Source organism: Cygnus olor, chromosome 26 (genome assembly GCF_009769625.2).
Source record: "Cygnus olor isolate bCygOlo1 chromosome 26, bCygOlo1.pri.v2, whole genome shotgun sequence".
NCBI lineage: Eukaryota > Metazoa > Chordata > Aves > Anseriformes > Anatidae > Cygnus > Cygnus olor.
The window spans coordinates 915,148-934,879 of record NC_049194.1 but is presented as its reverse complement, the minus strand read 5'-3'; the positions used below and the strand labels follow the sequence as shown (position 1 = coordinate 934,879).

The window sequence follows — 19,732 nt, the reverse complement described above, 5'->3', positions numbered from 1 at the left end:
TTTTAATTACCAGAAAGAGAGAGATACCATTTTTAAAGCGGGCATTATTAGTCAATGAAGGGAGCGGAGTGTTCTGGTGCTCGTTTCTCTGTGTGGAAGAATTCCATTAATTTTTCAGAGCGCATTTACAAGCAGCAAACTGCCAAAGTGAGGGCTGAAAAATGCTCGTGCAATATTCTCAACAACCAAGTTAAAATTCTGCACCTGCCTCAAGCCCAGTTTACACCAGTAAATGAGGCATCTCCACCGGTTGTATCTGAAGAAAAGCTGCAGATTTCTGCCTTTTATGTCATTGAAAGGGAAAAAAAAAAAGAAAAACAGATTTCATTTTCATACTGAAATTGTTTGAGAAACAAGGGAGAACTCTGAATTAGCACTGACAATGTTCCGCAAGCTGGCAGCACAAGAGGTGACATTTTGAAGGCTCACACAGGGTTCTCCATTCTTTCCCAGACCCATTACAGCAGATGAACCACCCTTTGTTCATGTTTATATTTAGCATGTGCTGCTTTGTGATATGACCTCTCATTGAAGTGCTTCGTGTGAGTTTAAGGCAATTTCAAGAAAAGATCAGAGGCTGGATGCAGGATACAGATTCATAAACATACCAACGTAAATAAATTTAGGGCTGTCAGTGCCTTTGCTCACAAATGGGAGTGCTCAACTGCTCACAGGAGGAAAATACTAGTAATCAAGTACACTAACGTTCTTGATTACACAAACACATTTCTTCATTTGCTGCATTTCCATTAATTAGGAAATCAACCCACCCCTCAATCCCAAAACAAGTTCACAGGAATAAAAAGCATTCTGTACTGCATAATTAACCAAACAAAATTCCATTGATTTGCAAGAATATATCCCCTGCTAGCTAGGTAAATGTTTATAAAATCTCAGGCTATAGAAAGACTTTAAAAGACAATGCAACATTTTAAAATGCAGTAACTTAAGGTGACAGTATTCTCGGGTTTCCTTGAAATATATTCACTCTAAGGTTGGCAGTTCTAAGGTTTACTTTAAAAACTGTGGATAGAGAGAAAAGCTGCAAGGACTTAATTTTACCAGAATTTCCTGTGGTTAATTTTCCTTTCCGAAGTTATGATTTTCCCTGTCTAAAACTGGGGTGTCCTGAACAATTTTCTCTGCTTTTCATTTTTTCCACAGGTACAAGCATGTTCCTTGCTGAGTAACATCAAAGCAAGCATGAAAAATTCCTCCCTATCAAACATCCACTTGCTGACAACACAGTATGAAGATGAAACAACCAGAGGTCACTTAACTGCATTGTGGTTAAATACTATATAGAGTACGTGGGTTTGTATCAAAGTTTCACAGTAAGTGACCCAATTTTTTAAAAAACCAATCCTTCATGATGTTTTTTTTTTTGTTTTGTCTCTTTTAGTTTAAGATTATACAAAGCAGATTTTCTCACACCATCTAAAATTTGAGTATCAAATACACATCTGAAGGAGTGGTATCTTAAACCAAGCCTTGAACAACTCAGATTTCATTGGGATTCTCGTTTTCCAACGGCTGGAAACACCTACCTTCTACCCTTGCACCTAGGAAGCAAAGCAGCGCTCAGAAGATGGGCAGTCGCCATCGATTCTATCCAACATAAGCTCCATTCAGCCAGAGCAACCCCCCAGGTCTGTAGCACAAGGCCTTACCCAAAATAAAAATGAAAAATAACAAGAAAACAACCCGCAGCCTAAGTTCTCAGGCTTTCAGGATCTACATCTCTTCTATGGGCTAAGACCCAAGCTAACTGCCTCTCTCACCCGCTTAAGCAAACTCAGAAGACTTTCCCCACCTTCATGGATAAAGCCTTGAATTTGGACTTGCACGCTCTCCCACCTAGCTGGATCGGTACCTAGGTTTGTTCACCAGTGAAATTGCTAGTTGCCCAAGACTTGGTTCTTTCTTAAGGTAAAATAAAACTACAACTACACACTTTTTTGCCCATGATGTCGTGAAAATGCATGTTGACAGCCTGGTCCACTGATTGTTCGTCCTCGAAAGTAATAAATCCAAAACCTAGCCAACGACGAAGAGTGAATCAAGGTAGCAGGGTGTTGTGACACAAAACAGGATGATGAACAGTATTAGGGGCGGACCAAGGGTTCAAGCAGGGGTTTCAGATAACCAAGACTTGTGTTAAATTTTCAACAACAAAAAAAAAAATCAGTCTGAGAAAATTGCAATGGATACTTCCCCGTACTTAGGCAATTAATGCCTCATCTTGGTTTCACACATGCAACTTACAAACTGAACAAGTTAACGATTTTATTTTTTTTAATTTGATTCCTAACCTACCTACCAGGAAATGGAAAAAAGTGCTAGCATCATCAGAACTGTGCCACATGATCAAATCAAAATACTTGTGGGACAGCAAATTAGAAGTAAAGAAGCTTGCCTGCTCCTATCTTTGATTTAAGCCAGGATCCCAAAGAAAAACTGTTCTGTCCCTACGCCCCCAAGCTGCAAAGCAACTTCCTCCCGTCCCTTACCCCACTCTTCCAGTTCGGGAATATTTTCCGTGGAAAATAAGAACATTGTCTTTGAAATGTAGCTGTTAAAGCATGAAAAATTTTACCACTCCATGGATGAATGAGAAGCTTCAGAAACTAACAACCTAGATCAGAGGTTCTCAAGTTTTTCACGCCTTGGAGAAAGCGCTTAATAGACGATCCTTGTTCCAAACCCGGCATCCCCTGACGACTGAAGCAGGGCTGCTTATACAGCGTCACACTTGCTGGCGTGTCTCTATCTATTTTACTTCTTGCATTTCCTGCTGCTTTTCCTGCAACACTTTTCAGCCACTCTTTTTGTTCAGGCCGTCGCTACTAACTGCTCGAGATCCCCAAGGGTGCCTCACGCCCTTTTATCTGACCGCAGCCCTTGATGTTGGCAGCTCAGCTGAGTCCAGCAGCTATTTAAAAGGCCATGTGGGACAGGGGGTGGGGTGGGGGTCTCATGCCTGTAGCAGACACTGGACAAGAGGCAAAGCCCCAGGTTCTAAATCGCTCCTGGAGGTCACACTTTGAGAACCACTGCACTTAGGTTGTAGCTGCTGATACTGCCGAGAGAGTGGCAAAATAGTGGTTAATCTCACAGAACACGGAGGCTGGTTCATGCCATCAACCACTTGTTGCTGGTGTAACAACCGAATCCCAGGAAAGGTAAGAACACATGCAGTACATAAGTGGTGCCATTCTTTAGATTAGCTAAGGGTAGAGCAATAAAATTAGAAAGAAAAACGAGGTGCGGCATCAAAAGCATATGGAACATGGATGCATTTCTGCTTTTCTGAAACCCAAGATTTCCCCCTTGGTTTGCATTTTGCTTTGCAGCTAGTGCTGACAGCAGCCATATATTGCTCTAAAGCGTTAAACAGAAATACAGTATCTATAACAGTTAGTGTCTCTCGAAGCTTATCCAACTGGGTTGGGTAAGCCCAAAGAGGCCTATTGTAGAGAAAGTTTATATATAAAAAAATACACAAAGATACAGGCCAAAATAGATTCCAGCAGGTCAAATTCTGCTGTCAGCAACAAGAGCAAAAGACATCACTAAAATAAAATTAAAATAAAAAAGGAAAAAACTTAGCATTTCCCACACACAAGAGACTGGCAGTATAAACGAAGTTTTGTTGACCTGTGATGAAAGCAGCCTCAAAATTGAGAGCAGCATTTCATCACAATATATTTGTCTGAGGTTAAAATCTGCGCATTAGAGCCAAAAGAAAAGTATTTGTATTTAAATCACACATTTAGTATTACTGCCTTTATCTAAAAAGGCACGAGAAAGAAAAATGATGGATACAGTCTACATATGCAGGCTGCTCACTTGATTCTGAGAAGGCTGAAGGAGGGGAATAGGCTGCGATATGGGGATGTGGTTTGTTGGAGGGGAAGAAGGAAGGAAGAATAAGAGGTCATTGAGGAAGCCAGTAAAGAAAAAAGCATTCAAAAGGGCCAAACGCTACAAGATAAGGAACAGTGAAGAAATCAGAATACAATACACAGTGAAATTCCAAGAACGTGAAATTTTAAAGACAGCAGAAGTGACAAAGCCTATCATCAAGCAGCTTTATTTTTCAGAAGACAGCACTTTACTGAAGGCTAGAGAAACTCATTGCCTTTAGCAGGAACCCAAGTGGACTACCAAACAGAGCTACGAGGCTGGTCTGCAGCCAAGGGAAAGAGAACACAGCAAGAACCTGTAAATTACTTCCCAGTGGTCGGTTCAGCAGAGAATAGAAAGCATGAGAAGCAGGGACTGCAACAAAGCCACTATTTCACTTAAAATGTAACGAGGCTGGCTGTGCTTGCGACTCCGGCAAGAATTCTGACAAAGCAGTGCTTGCAGAAGAGCTAACCACGAGTAGCTAGGGGCGGCAAGTAAACGAAGGCGACTTGGATGCTTCGAGACAGGCAGGCAGCTCCTCGGGGGTATCACGGTAGTTCTGACACTGAGAACCTGGTTCCCAGCGTTCTTGCAAGAAGCTGAGGGTAGAGGAACGCTACCGGGATTAGTAACAGGGGTCATTTGTCCTTCCTTCTACCGGCAAACTGGTGAAATTACGTGCAGGAAGGGATCTGTTCAGAACGCAGGGATGGTAAAAGAAGAAAATGGAAGAAGGCAAAACTGACAATGATACAAGTAGAAGATGGTAGCGAAGTGGCCTTTTAAAATTTATAGAGTAATTCAGGTATCATGTTAAAGGGACAAGCAGGGACTGAACAGCGCTGTACAACAGAATACAGATCAGAAAGAAAGCAGGAGAAAATGTGTTCTGGGATGCATGACCAGGAGCACCAGATACAAAGGAGCAATTTTTCCTAGCACACCCCGAGGGATTAACAAGGCCATTTTTGGAGATGACAGTTAGTTACACTACATAAAAGGAATCTAATGGAACAAAAATGAAAGCCAGAGCAACAGGATTCAAGAACGCTGTTTAAGAAGTCAGACAAATAAAGGAGAAAGTATTCTGCAGTACATCTGCGCACTGGATGGAGACAGATAGGTTTTCAAACCTGAGCACATCTGTCATTTCTGCTTCAAGCTACCAAGTCATAAGTGGACCAGAAGCCTTCTATTAATTTTTTTTAGTATAGCTCTAAGCAGAGAAGCCATTAATTCAGACCAGGATTAATCCAGAGCAGGCATGACGTTTTAGTACCTTTTGCTCAGAGGCTGCAAGGCTGGGATAAATATCACAAAGATATAGATGATACAGTAGTTACTGGAATAATTCAAAACTTCAACCACAAATTATACTCATTTGCCCTTATCTTGGTCTCCACTGCTTCCTCTATTTGAAATTAGATGCTCTAAAGCATTTAAATGGATGAATTTATGTTCTGCTTAAATAGAAGACATCTGTTGAAAGAAGATTAAGATAGCTAAGGCAAGAAAACAAAACAAAAAAAAACAAATATATTGAAACTTCGTTTACACTCCAATAAAAGACAAAGCCCGTCCCTCCTCTGACTGTGGAACTGGCCTGTACCTCTGTGATAAATTATCACCTAGAGAGAAGAAATCTAAAGAGATATCGTTAATCACAGTCAAACAATTCACAGAGAGAAAAGGAAAAAAAAAAAGAACTTACTTAACATTACCATACTTTACTATGAAACACTTAAATATGCCACTAAGGATGTATGTCTAAATTAAAAATAAAACTAAGACTTAACAGCTTAATAAATATGAAGTGAAGAATACATTTCTTAATAATGAGTCAGAGGAGAAATGAGAGTTCAGATGGCAAACTATTCTCTAGCATGTAGAACATGCTACTAGGTGGTAAGTGCAACTAAGCTTCACTTATTTAAAATATTGCCTCTTAATAGTCAAAACAGATGAGAGATGCAATGGAAGGTGGATGGCATGAAGCTTGCTTCATATTTTGACCAAAGGTTACCAACTCGATTAAAACAGTCCAGAGAGACTTTGTGGTTTTTTTTTCCATTAAAAAAAGCAGTCTAGCATATAGGCACTATATATCCCAATCAAAATATATATTTTTTGAAATCATTTTATGTAGTTTAAGAACTGCTTTTCTCGGATTTTAAGTGAAGCCATTTAACCAAAACAAAAAGCACGTAATGGATGGATTCTGTCCTAATCCCACATTCAGAAGTACTCTGAACTAGAGCACCCCCATGCAACTATAAACATCAACATACCTTTCATGTGGAACAGGAGGAAAGTCTGATGATATTTTTCCCTACTGTACCTTAAACCACAGGAGTGGCTCAAGAATCAAATTTCATTCAAACAAAAACTAGCAAAAAACCAAAAATGAACATGAAACATCTGACTTTAAATGCACAGATACCAACTAAAGCTGTAGATGAAGAGTGTACACTTAACGTGATATTTGCCAGCGAATTATTCTTTTTCCTGAGGCAACACAGAAAAAAAAAAATCTACCTTTTCTGATGGTGTGAAATAGTTTGCCATCTGACTATAGGAGAGTATGAAGAAATTTCAAGGACAAACTAGATCAGCCTTTACCTCGGGGCCTCTGTTTCTCTGCGTCATAGATCATTACAACTTCAGTGACCTGGAAGAGAGAAGGGAAATTCTACTAACTGTGCTACCAGGGGAGCGTTATAAACAGTTACCACAGGCTGGTTTCCCGCACTCTATCCACAAAGCACAATTAAATGCTTGATGTAGCCATCAATACCGGTCTGTCCTAGCACAGTGCAAACAAATTGGGAATACTGCTCTTTATGGGAGTCTAAGAAAAGCCTGAATTCATCTGTTCCAAAAAACTGCCTCATTTTTGCTTTTTAAGGTCTCATCACACTTAAGATTTTAATGTAGCGTTAAGGTTGCTCCACTGTTTATACTCACATTATAGCCTATAAAAACTCTATAGGTCTCTGGTTCTCGACACACTGTTCATCAGCATGGCTTCCTGAGACTACTTTTTAAATTCTTAAACATTTTCACTCTCAATACGAAAGGCACCTTTAACTGCATTAAAAATTTGCACAGTTTCTCTGAATTTCTTGCATGTCAGCGTGGTGCAGTATCAGCTATAAACTGATGCTTCAAATGGCATTACAAAAACACTTATGGGCTATCAGTATCGGTATGCATTTAGCTACAAAAAGAAATCAAAAAATGAACTGAAGGTCGTTCAAGAACTTTGAAGATTTTCTTCAAACTAAGCATCAATATGAGCTATAACTCAGAACAGAAACAGAGATGCAACATTTCTTTCAAAGGCAATATTAAAATAGCTGAAAGGAACTGCCTTAGAGGTTTTCAGATGCAGAAATAGTCACGAAATGTAGGTGATGTCATGGAATCACAGTTCTGCCTTCAAGTCCATTTATCTTAATTTTTTTTTCTACTATTAGCTTAAAACTTGATGCAAATTCATCTTTTACCAACAGCTAGAAAACACGCTTTTCAAGTTATTACACCATACACACTCACTCGAGTGTATCCTACGGGATGCTAACAGCTGAGATTTATCCCCACTAGGGGATTTTGCCACGTGACAGTGGCAGACTTCTTTCCACTGCTCCGTTTGGACCCCCTTCTTCACATTGGTCTTATTTCCCATCCAATTACCATCTCTAAGAAACAGTCCCTGCTTTTGCCTCATCACTCTGTGGCTACAGAACATATAAAGGAACCTCTACTTCTCCAAACACAACTCATTAAAACTTCTACGTTGACTTCCTGATTTCTATACCGCTGTTAAAGTTCTACTACTTACTTTTCAAGGCACTTACACTTACTGGCTGTTGCCTTCTGGTTTTGGTGGAACATAACCCTGTATCTCCCAAGCCATCCAGAGGTCAGAACTGGAAGTTTTCCTCAAGTCTGTGAGGAAGAGCCTTTAGAAATGATGCCCCACAGCTGTGGAACATGCTCCTCCACTTTTATTTATAAGTCTTTCAAACTAAAGAAAAAGTTACTAGCGATTCCCTTTTGTCCTTTATTTAAAATGTGAGGTAATCATTTTTAAATAGTACCGTTGATTAACTTAGCCACTTGAGAAAGAATCAACCAATCCTTTGCTGCCGCTAAGAAATTGTATAGAAAAACAATTAGCATGATCTTCTGATTTTTTTTAAACACCACTCAAAGATGGCAAGCTCGCATCCGCTGGCACATCCTGGAATTCAGCTCAGGGAACCTTTAAATATTTCAAAATTATCTACAGCTGAGTTTAGTAATTGAGCTTAGTAATTTACCATCTTGGAAAGAGGCCACAACAGTTGGGATAAATGGGAAATTAAAACTAATTAGAAAAAAATCAGAAGATACACTCGTTTTAGTCAGAAGTTATGAACTGAATTATACACAGTTGCATAACATGAGCAGCAGTTTCTCTCTAGAATGGAAATTCCAGGGACAAGAGAACTCAGCTGATTCCAGATATTGTTTAAAAGCAACCAGTGTTAACAAAATAATGGCAGGAGACTGCAAAATTCAACCAATCACTTATTCAAAGACAAGGATCTTAAGCGTAAGCTCAGTGAAGTGCTTCTGGTTCAAAAAAATTTAAAAAAAATCAACAACAACAAAAAACTATCAGTGAGCTGTAAGTTTTCAATTGAAAAGCAAGAATTATTCTAAGCCACCTAAACTCAGGAGCATTTTCTCCCTGTGCAAGAAGGGACCAGAATAATGCATCAGGCAGACTTAAACGAGAGGAGACAGAGGAAGCAAAGTAAGTTACTTATCAGAGCAATAGATTTTGACAAACAGCAAGATGCACTTCAAGATGATGAACGTTTAGTACGCTATCACAAAATGCTTCAGTATGTGCCTATAGCAGTTTGTCTAAATTAACCCCAAATTTGACAGCTTGATGAAATCTGAGAAAAGGCAGTGGGGAGGGAAAGCATCTTGCAACCAACTGATAACTGCCATCATGCTGAATGACTCACCACTCCGAATTTCTTGAAGTATTCCCTGAGCTCAGTCTCGCCACAGTTATGAGGAATCCCACCAACAAAAATTTTATTTGATTTATTGTTATCGCTCCTGGATCCTTTCTGCTAAATCAAGGAGGAAAAAAAAAGAATCAGTCAGAAGGACAATGAGGTTGGCTACTTCAGTCGTTTTGTGCTTAAATATGAACAATGGTCTCTTGGAGGCTGAGGGGGAGCCGTCTCCAGGCCTGGAGTCTACTGCTCATTAAAGGGAAGCAACTGCACGCTCTCAGCTCAGAGGTTTAGCATTCAGTTAGAACCCAGCCTCTCTTCTTCAGAAGATCAGAGAACCAGGGAGTATGTTCTGAGGCCATTTACTCATTTTTTAATGAAATCATATTAGCCTGCAGGGGACGAAGTAGGCTGGAAAAAAGTATCAGTCCTGCAAGCGCGCTTCCAGACACTCCTTTCAAGACTTGAAGAACTCCACTGAAAGCACTGCAAAGAGCTTAAAAAAGCACCACACCCACAAAGCGAGTTTAACACAAACACGAAGTGTTTGCTAACAACTCCAGTGTACTTGGACTCTTACCATTAAAAAATCTAAGTGTATTTTTCAGAAGTAAAGCTTACACTTGAGGCCTGCCTCCGCCTCCTGGTTTTTAGGACATGGGAACAATCCAAGAGAATTCAACGCAACAAAACCTGGAAACCAGCTACGACACACCACGTTATCGCTCCTTACCCATCCTTCCTTTGGCCGTGTCCGTTCGGGCTGCATCCCCCTAGGTGTACATGGCTTTGGATCAATCTGGAAGAGATTCCAGCTTGGTCAGATCTCAGAGTGTGGAACGCTGTTCTAGGAAGTTACGTTTCTGGCAGCTGAACACAGCGCTGCTGAAGTTCAGCTCCTCAGATAAAAGCTATCAGCAATACATTGCTTCTACAACATGACACAGATCACTGAGTTAAAGCTGTCTTGCAATAAATAATTAAAACCAAAAAGCAGGCAACTTTTACATTATCCAGTATGCAATAAGAAGTCAGAATTTAAAACATATATTTGAAGCAGTCTGGGGAAAAAAAAAATATCAAAAAAACCCACAGCAGAAAATGAAACAAAGTCGACTTACATTTCGGCCATCTAACGTATGAGGTCTACTGGCCAGTACTGTTCCCACACAGTTGGGATCTTTAAATTTGACAAATCCAAATCCTCGAGACTGGTTTGTTGTTTTGTCTTTCATTATTACGCAGTCTACAACTTCTCCATACTGGGAGAAGTAGCTACGAAGAGTTTCTGTTAAAAGAAGGATATATTAAACAGAACCAGATATTAACTTTACCAGGCTGTGTTCCAAACTACGAGACAAGATAGAACGAAGCAGCTGAACAAGTTCAGACTTGAGCTAATCACCTTTTGAAAGCAATCACGCTTTATCTACACAAAATGATTTACTTCTACTCATGCAAAAGGACAGCAACATGACAGTAAGGAAACGATTTTTAAGAACTGCCGTCTTCTGAGTTGACAACAACTTCAACACAAAACAGAACGTAAAAAAGCAAAACAGCGATTGGAACTTTCTCTACAGAAAATTTTATCTGTTCGCAGAAAAAATAGCAGAATCTCAACCAGATTTCCCTACCACGGTATTGCCTGGTAAAAAGCTAGGTGTCTGTGCATGTTTGGTTGTACACGAAGGGCCGGCCCAACGACTGTAGAATACATAGCTTACCTTGTGTTGTACTCCAGTCCAGGCCACCCACAAACAGTTTTCTGCAATGGAAGCACAGAGCAGTGTTAGGGTGCTACAGGAAAGACGTTTCATCTTATTTACCAAAGCAGTCAGCTATTCTGAACGGCTCTGCCGGTGCCGAGGCCTCCAAAACACACGATAAAGCCAATTCTTCACCAGAAAGCCTCGATTCCTCCTGACAACCACCTTCTGCTTTGGGAAGATTCAGATAGAACTGGAGCACCCGCTTTGTGTGCCATGGGCATGAGCAGAGCTTGTACGTTTATTAGAGAATGTTTTGTTCTTTCATGTGAAGGGAAGACAGGATTATCAGAACAGCCGAAGCTTCTCTCAACTCCGCACTTCCAGGAACTTGAGAAAACGGCGTTACTTCGAGAAAGCTTTCACTAGCCAAGAGGAAAGAACAACGCAGAGGATCACCCAGGTCCGTTTACCTGCTATTCTGAGGGCAAAAGGGGGTTCCAGCATGGAACACTTCATAGTTCACGAAAGTATGTACAAAGCACCACGGAAATTGTTTGAAAACCGATCCAAGCACATCATTAAAGTCGCACTCTACCTGCTCAACCCCTCCCCAGTCCGGGACGCCTGGCTCCCTGGCTCCCAGTTCCCTTCCCAGCTTCTCGTGGCAACAGAACCAAACAGCAGCTGCAGGGCCACGCAGCTCCGATTTAAGGATGAAAACAAAATCCCAAACTTCTGAGATAAAGCAAGCTGATGGAAGACCAGACACCGCGGTTTAGACACCTAAGTCTATTAAGTGCTTTAATCCCAGGCTAATGACCGAGAGGCGCACAGTCCTGCATTAAGCCTTTGAAATGGAGTTCAAAGAACAAACAGCTTGAGCTCTTCCACAGCCATTTGCTACCTAACACTGAACATTACAAGATAACTGACAACCTAAATAGGTTAAAAAACCTCTACCATACAAAAATGGATTAGCAACACAGCTGCTGCAGCCCTCTCTGAGAAGTCAGGTGTTACTTTTGCCACAATACCTGCAGTTTGCGCATTTGGTGTTACCGCCACGTGAAAAACCAACGACAGCAGTTGAAGTTATTTAATACCAACTTAAAAACACCAAGCAATAAGCGCACCTGCCCTGGGGTACGACGTGGCCAGCTTCCGCGGGCCATGTGGTCAAAGCCCAGTGGGAATCACAGCTAAAAAACTGGGGCGTTACCTGGGATTTCTGTACTTGTTCTCTAGCTGCATAACTGGGTACAAGAGAAAGGTTATGAATTTGTTCCGTGCTCGGATCAAGAAGCTTACGTCAGCCCTCAGGTTTCCTTGCTGCTGGGTTCCCAAAAAGCACAGTGCTGGTAAAAAAAACAAAAAATATCCTCAAACTGTTGGTTAAAAGAAAACTCAGCCCCTCCTTTTACTTGTTACTCCTTCACTCACGTAGCAGGACGAGTCAGAATCGCTTTGGTTTACCGTCATCGTCTAGTGAAGATGAAAGCAAAAGTGGAACTGCCAAGTCTAAGGTGGAAAGGAAACTCGTGAGGCAAGCACGAAGTACCAGAGCAGCAGCGGTGCAGTGACCAGTTGTGAAGCCACGTTACAATCCCTAGCTTCCAGATCTCTCCAAATGCACGAGAAGGTCGTGACTGAAACCCAAACTGAACTCCACGCTTAAAACCTGGGACAGCTCTGAATCAACCCCCTTCTCCTACAAAAGACGCCCGGACCCGCAGCACTTCGTGTCGGAGCACGCAAAGCACTCGGGGAAGTACAGCGAGAGGAGACGCGAGGCCGCCTGCTTGGCAGCTCTTTATCAACCTCAGGGTGTGACAAGACTCCCATGCAAAATATTTTACTCTGTAATTACAGGCTAGTTGAAAACCACCACCCCAACGTTTGGCCCTTTTCAGTGAGGAGCACCGACGTAAAACACCTCCAGTTAATAGTTCTGTGTCTGCACAGAGCCGTGCTGGGATGATTTATCCTTGGAGGATGCCCTCTACGTCTCAGATCAATCCTCCAGGAGAGGAATCACCTCCTGCTTTTGTTTTCTACTCACCCGAGCACAGCTGCAGATCAGAAGTGGAAAGCTGAGGTTCCCCCTTTTCCAAACATAACTAAAAAAAACCATTCTCCTAATAAAGACCCCTCCCCTCACCTCCCTTTCAGGAGCCACTAGAGCAGCAGGGAACAGCCACTGCCCGGGCAGAGCGCTGCTGCACGGGGGTCGGGGAAGGACCCAGAGGGCTCGGCAAGGCAGGGCAGCTCATGGAAGAAACCCGCAGCCCTTTTTCACTCTGATTCATTTCTCCGTGCTATGGCATCACATCACGACCCTTATGCAGTAACAGCGGACAAAACAACGCTCTACGTGTGGAGATAAGCTACGTATGAAGATAAGGGTGACTAAATTCAGCATTAAGTGGTACCAAAAAGTCTTGCTCCATCCAGGCAAACCTGAATCCTCAGCGCCTTGTTATAGCGATGCCCCCAGTAGCAGCGCCAGCGGGACACTCCATCCACTACCGACCTTCTCTGCGAGCGGGCCTGTTTTCTACTTGCACCTTTCAGGATAAAGGTCTTCTCAGGGCAGGAAAAGTCCCCCCAGGCCCCCACCGGCAGAGGCACCAGCTCAGAGGAGCTTCCTCACCACCACCCAGTTTTCACAGCAGGTAACAGCCGAACGGGCCCAGCAGCCACCGCCAGGCGCAGACTTCCTGCTCGTTCCCACGGCTCCCCCTTCACCAAACTTCCTCCCCACACGTGGGACACGCACAAATCCACGTGCTCCTTCTTGGGCCATTACATTTCTGCAAGTTCTGCAAGAAAACAACTTTTGTCTCCTGGCAGCAAAGGAAAAAACCTCATCTGATGCTTGCTCAGACCGAAGTTTCGACGATGCCCATCGCTGCGCATTCCCTACCTTTTCTCCACCAGCCAGGCGTTGGGTTTGGTTTTTTTTTTTGAACTAAACTCGATAGCCTGGCATCCAAGATCAATTTATAAGAGATCGATTTGAAATACCAGCTGCACTCTGACAGAACGCCAAGCTGGCTGCGGGGAAGGAGGACTCCTCGCAGTCTCCGGCCGTTGAAACCTTCCAATTCCGTGATTAATTCCTTGTAGTCACCTCCCGTACGTTTAAACAAACAAAAAGGTCGGGTTGCCTGAGGTCAGCTGCAGCAGCTGCATGTAAATACACGGCCTCTATTTACATGCCCACTCCGGGACTGCCCCCGGCCTTCGACTCCACGACGGGTTGGTCTGGGGACACGCAGCAAACTCAGGAGTTAACTGCCCCACGTGCCCCAAAAAGCAGGGGAACACGGCACAAGAGCGGCCTGAAGCGAGAGGTGCACGACCCAACGAGGCCTCTTGCTTCAGCAGACGCAGCTCGGCTGAGAACTTTTACCCAAGTTTCACAGACCCACGTGTTCCACTCCAACTCTTTCCTGACAAAGATTTCTTCTTCCCTCACGGAAATGTGTCTAACGCTGAAATAGCTAATTCCAGAATTAATAAAAAAGCGTGAAAAGATATGTGGAAGGGCTGAAACTCAAAAAAAACCCTACAAACTCCTTGCCTACGTAAAATAACATCAGCTCGACCATCATCTACCTTTTTAGTGCAGCTCCAACGGGTTCTGGCCCATAGGATGCATCAATCTCAAGAGCAGCGCTTTCTGTCACTGAAAACACTCCAAGTCCCAACTACAATCAATGATGTTCTTAAGCCCCTACCTACTCACACCAACATAAGGAATTATTTTGTCTTCTAAACTTAAAATCTGCTCAGGAAAGTGGATCAATTCACAACTTCCTATCAAGTTTAAGTTGTTGTTGCAACTCGCAACAGCCTTGAGAACAGAACTTCCTTTGCACGGCTATCGGCAGCTGACCAAAACTGCGCTTTATCCTCTCATCTGAGCACTTTTGGGGAGGGGGGAGAACAGAAAATCGCCCTCTCCAATTAAGATCTAGTCCTTTCAAACCTGATTACGACTCAGCAGGATCGGAACCTAAGCAGCCTGCAACCAGGAACCACCAGGCCTGCTCAGGACGGGCGCTGATGATCCTCCAGCGGGGGCTCGCAGCCTGCGCTCACCTACAACTCTCGGACACCAGCACGCACACGTCTGCCTGCGGTGCCCAGTATAAGACACCAGGTAGCGTCTTAAGGGCCAGGATCCAAAAAAAAAAAAAAAAAAAAGCACTTTTGGGGCTAAACCTACATATTTAAACACGCCTCGTGCAGTGCATGCTGTTCATGTGATATTCAAGGCAGTTTTCTTGCTCCTCATGTTTTTAAGGCCATACAAATGAAGAACACACACGGTAAAAAAGCACCCCATGCCAATTCGTTTGTAGTGAAAGCTGAGCAGCCCACAGGGTTTTTCTCATCCTCTTTTTGCTGTTTCCCACTCTAACTCATGAAGTCTACAGGCTTTTATTTAAATAGGTTAATCTTCTTTTTGCTGCTTCCCATCCTAACATGCGGAGTCTACAGGCTCTTCATTTAAATATTTAGATGTCGGGTGTCGTTTTTTTTTCCTGCTGTTTCCTGTTCTAACTTGTGGAGTCTCCAGGCTTTACTGGCTTTCGAAGATGGCACCGGGGTTGCCCCAAACGTACCTTAGAAGAACTGAGGCCCGAGATAGAGCTGATAACTGGGGTGGGAGAGCCGCCAAGCGCTCCCTTACAGCCTGACACCCCCTGGCTGGGGAGCAAGGCTGGGCTTTGTGCTGAAACCAGAAAATGGCCTGGAAACCCATCCTGAGCCAGCGGCCTTGGGACCGTGAGGAGCATTGGGGGCTTCGTCATCTTCATCGTGCCCAGGAGGAAGGCTCCGGGACCCCCAGGGGAAGGCCCCAGGACCCCTGTTTTGACCGAAGCAACCCCGGCCAGGCCGTGAGATGGATTTGGGGGGGATTTGAGGGTTTGGGGGTGGTTTTGGGGCCATTTTGGGGGGATTTGAGGGGTTTGGGGGTGGTTTGGGGGGGATTTGAGGGGGTTTGGGGGCAGTTTGGGGGGGGTTTGAAGAGGGTTTGGGGGGGATCTGGGGGGTTTTAGGGGGTTGGGGGAGGGATTTGGGGTTTTAGGGGGGGGGATTTCGGTTTTTTTTGGGTGGGATTTGGAGGTTTCCGGGGAGCCGCGCGGTGACCTTGGGCCGCGCCACCTGCCGCCGCGGCGGGGGGGGTCACGTGACGGGGCCGGGCCCGTGCCGGTGCGCGCGGGGCCAGCATGGCGGCCGGGCCCGGTGGCGGGGCGGAGCCTCCCCCCCCTTCCTGCCCCCCCCCCCCCCCGCGGCCTTCCCGTGAGGAGAACCGGAGCCTCCCCCCCCCCAACCTCCCCTCTCTCCCCCTCACCCGATCTCGTCGGCGCCTCCCACGCTGTTCATGGCGGCGGCTCCCGGGGGCCGCGCCCGGTTCCGGCGGTAGCTCGGCTCCTCGCTTTGCTTTTTTTTTTTTTATTATTATTATTATTTTTTTTTTGCCTCTTTTCCGCTTACTTTCTTCCTTTTCTTTGCCCCCTCCCCCCCCCCCCCCAGGAGCTGCAGCAAACGGCCGCCCCCGGGCCCGGCCCCCCCCGCCCCCCCTCCTCGCCGCCGCCCGCCCGCCGCGCGCTCGCGCTCCCTCAGCGCCGCCAACGGCCGCTGCGCGCGCACCTGCCCCCGCTACGGGGTCTCCGGGGCCGCGCCCAGGGAGGGGCGGGAAGGGGCGGGAGGGGGCGGGGCTCCGGGAGGGAAGGGGGGGGAGGGAGGGGGGAGAGCAGCGGCGGCGCGCGGGGGCCGACGGGAGGGGGCGGGTGGGGGTGGGAGGGGCGCGGAGTGGGTGGGGCTTGAGGTGGGCGGGGTTTAGGGGGGGAAAGGGGCGTGGCTGTCGTGGAGGGGAAGGGGCGGGGTCTCGCCGCCGGGGGCGGGGCCTCGCTGCGGGCGCGCGGGTGCAAAGCGCGGGGCGGGCTTGGTGCAAGGGCGCGGGGCGGGCGCGGTGCATGGCTGCAGTGCACGGGGCAGGCCTGGAGCACGCTGCAATGCACGGTGCGGCCCCGGTGCAAGGCCCCAGTGCACAGCACACCCTTAGTGCATGGCCCTGGTGCACGGTGCAGCCCCAGCGCGGGACCCCAGTGCAGGGCCCCAGTGCAGGGCCCCAGTGCAGGGCCCCAGTACGTGCTTTATTGCATGGCCCCAGTGCACAGCACAGCCCTGGTGCACGTTGCAATGCATGGTACAGCCCCATTGCAAGGCCCCAGTGCACAGCACACCCTCATTGCATGGCCGCGGTGCATGGTTGCAATGCATGGCACAGCCCTGATGCACATTTCAATACGCAGTGCATAACCCCTGTGCACGGCACAGCTTTACTGCATGGCCCCAGTGCACGGCACAGTCCCCCATGACCCCTCCAGCCACCCGGGACCACCCAGCTGCACGTGGGCACCGCTCGCCCGGCCCCCGCTGTCCCCTCCCAGCCCGATAAGGCAGCCCTTTCACCCAAAAGGGGCCCCAGCCCGCCGTGCACACTCAGCTCTTTCCCGGCCCCGGCTATTTAAAGCCGGACGAGCGCCCAGAGCCCTCTCCCTCCCCCAGCACCGCCGAGCCCTTGGACTTTCCTCCCGCAGGACCATGAGCGCCCACCCGGCCGCGGCACCCATCTTCGCGGATGGCGAGGACTGCCGGCAGGCCTGGCGGGGGGCGACGGCCGCCTACGACGCCCCGGACGCCCACCTGGAGATCCTGGGGAAGCCGGTGATGGAGCGCTGGGAGACCCCCTACATGCACTCGCTGGCAGCCGTGGCCGCCTCCAGGGGTAACGGGGCCTCACGGGGGGCCAGTGAACGGCACAGGGAAGGGGTTGGGGGGGGGGGGGGGGGGGGGTTTGGGTGCTCCCCGCATGGTGGTGGCACTTGTGCGCTCGTGTCAGCGGTGACACATTCCCTAAAGGGGATGGGGTGGCTTGGGGTGGGGGGAGGAGGGGGGCCTGGCCACCACCTGCCCGCATTTCTGGCACCAAGGGGGGGCGGGGGGGGGGTTGCTTCTTTCCATTGCAATGGGCTTGGGGGGATTTAAGGGGGGGACAAGGGAGCGTTTGGGGCATGGGGGGCTCCGAATGAGGGGTCCAACCCAAGCCAGGGCTGCGGGAGGGAAAGCAGAGCCCCGCATATGCTCGCCTCGCCCAGTGTCCCCGGGGAGGCGCGGGCCCCCCCCCCAGCGACCCCTCTTGTCCCCAGGCGGCCGCGTGCTGGAGGTGGGCTTTGGCATGGCCATCGCCGCCACCAAGGTGGAGGAGTTCGACATCGAGGAGCACTGGATCGTGGAGTGCAACGAGGGCGTCTTCCGGCGGCTGGAGGAGTGGGCCAGGACGCAGCCGCACAAGGTCAGGGCCGTGCCGTGCCGTACTGTGCTGTGCCATGCTGTGCCGTACCATGCCATAATGTGCCATGCTGTGCCATGCCGTGCCATACCATACTGTGCCATACCATACCATACTGTGCCATTCCACACCGTGCCATGCCGTGCCATACTCTGCCGTGCCACACCATACCATGCCGTGCCATGCCGTACCGTGCCATACTGTGCCATACTGCACTGTGCCATGCTGTGCTGTGCCATACAGTGCCGTGCCATGCCATACTGTGCCATGCTGTGCCGTGCCATGCCGTGCTGTGCCATGCCATACCGTGCCATGCCACGCCGTGATGTCGGGCACGGGGCTGAGCCCTCTCCGTGTCCCCGCAGGTGGTGCCACTGAAGGGGCTGTGGGAGGACGTGGTGCCGACGCTGCCGGACGGGCACTTTGCTGGTGAGGCACTGAGGCCAGGCAGTACCTGGGGGGCACAGGCGGAGTCCCCAGGGACCCCCCGTCCCAGGGTGCGGCACACCGCTGCCTGTGGGTGCCAGGCGCTTGGGGAGCAAATTTAAATAGGGAAAAAGTTGAAACAGCTTTATTTCCACTTTTCCCGGGCAGGAATCCTGTACGACACCTACCCGCTGTCGGCAAAGACCTGGCACACGCATCAGTTCGCCTTCATCAAGGTACCGCGGCGGGCACAGCCCCTGGGGGGGTCCGGGGGTGCTGAACCCTGCACCTCTCACCCCTGCTGCGCCGCAGGACCATGCCTTCCGCCTGCTGCAGCCCGGCGGGGTCCTCACCTACTGCAACCTCACCTCCTGGGGCGAGCTGCTGAAGACCAAGTACACCGACATCGAGAAGATGTTTGAGGTGAGCAGGCTGGGGGGGACCAAAGCTGCCCCCAGCCCGGGCACCTCCAGCATCCCCCTGGTGCTGTCCCGACTCGGTAGCCGCTGAGCAGCACAAACCAGGGCATTTTGTGGCCTTTGTCTGTGAGGGCTGGGAGCTCAGCAAGGAGCGTTCAGAAGGCCCCAGCGGGGCTCCCTGCAGCCTCCCCACCCCCATGGAGCAGGAGCTGGGGCTCAGCACCGTCTCGGTGGCAGCCGGAGAGCTCAAACCATTGCTGCTCCGACCCCGCTCCTCTTCCCTCGCAGGAGACCCAGGTTCCGCACCTGGTCGAGGCCGGGTTCAAGAAGGAGAACATCAGCACCACGGTCATGGACCTCGTCCCCCCCAAGGACTGCCGGTACTACTCCTTCCACAAGATGATCACCCCCAGCGTGGTGAAGCACTGAGCGCTGCCCCGAAGCCACGGGAAGCACGAGGAGGAGCTGATGAAGCACCAAGGAGCGCATATATATGTGCGCTCTCCTCTCCAATCCCTCAATTCAGCAACAATTCAAGAGCTTGGCTCTGAGCATTCAGCCAAAGGGGTTGAAGCGGTCGTTTACTCTAAACTACCGATCATTTTTTTAAATCATGGGGTAGCTTTCGGCGCTCAAGCCAAATAATCTAAACAAGGCAGGAGAAATGGGGAAAATCAGACAGTCGGAGGCAGATTTGTTAGAATTGGATTTCAACTGCTCCCGAAGCAACTTTCTAGTGAAGTTTCCTCATATTTTTGGCTAATGTCTATTTTAATAAGTTCTGATCCTTTTGACCCTCTCGCAGTTCAATAGCGCATAAATGATGTTTCCTTTCTCTACCCAGAGGGGATAAAATCCATTAAAACAGAATGAAATACA

The 19,732-nt window shown here is 47.8% G+C and overlaps 2 protein-coding genes across 6 annotated transcripts in view; one reads left to right on the top strand and one right to left on the bottom strand.

Annotated features, from left to right (window-relative positions):
- DAZAP1 (DAZ associated protein 1) overlaps window positions 1-16,330 on the bottom strand; it is a 26,243-nt gene extending 9,913 nt beyond the window's left edge. For 2 of the 5 annotated variants that reach the window (XM_040537705.1, XM_040537704.1), the window contains exons 1-7: window positions 16,005-16,179; window positions 10,655-10,695; window positions 10,049-10,215; window positions 9,661-9,726; window positions 8,931-9,041; window positions 6,529-6,577; window positions 1,955-2,037 (exon numbers count right to left, since the gene is read on the bottom strand). In XM_040537705.1, the coding sequence (XP_040393639.1) occupies window positions 1,955-2,037; window positions 6,529-6,577; window positions 8,931-9,041; window positions 9,661-9,726; window positions 10,049-10,215; window positions 10,655-10,695; window positions 16,005-16,036 (549 nt within the window). In that variant the 5' untranslated portion in view covers window positions 16,037-16,179. Of the gene's footprint in view, window positions 1-1,954; window positions 2,038-6,528; window positions 6,578-8,930; window positions 9,042-9,660; window positions 9,727-10,048; window positions 10,216-10,654; window positions 10,696-16,004; window positions 16,180-16,303 lie in introns of those variants that run through there. The other 3 variants (XM_040537703.1, XM_040537702.1, XM_040537706.1) reach the window with 3 other exon arrangements.
- On the top strand, window positions 14,872-19,732 carry GAMT (guanidinoacetate N-methyltransferase). The gene is made up of 7 exons (XM_040537707.1): window positions 14,872-15,551; window positions 17,257-17,444; window positions 17,866-18,011; window positions 18,374-18,437; window positions 18,603-18,670; window positions 18,747-18,857; window positions 19,142-19,732. The coding sequence occupies exons 1-7, from the start codon at window positions 15,394-15,396 to the stop codon at window positions 19,280-19,282; spliced, it is 876 nt and encodes a 291-aa protein (XP_040393641.1). The 5' UTR covers window positions 14,872-15,393; the 3' UTR covers window positions 19,283-19,732.

Excerpts from the sequence above, each read along its gene's own strand:
- GAMT (XM_040537707.1), top strand. The coding sequence starts at position 15,394 with ATGGCCTGGAAACCCATCCTGAGCCAGCGGCCTTGGGACCGTGAGGAG. Across the intron at positions 17,445-17,865 it reads AGCCGTGGCCGCCTCCAGGG|GCGGCCGCGTGCTGGAGGTG; the intron begins GTAACGGGGCCT and ends TCTTGTCCCCAG. Across the intron at positions 18,671-18,746 it reads ATCAGTTCGCCTTCATCAAG|GACCATGCCTTCCGCCTGCT; the intron begins GTACCGCGGCGG and ends GCTGCGCCGCAG.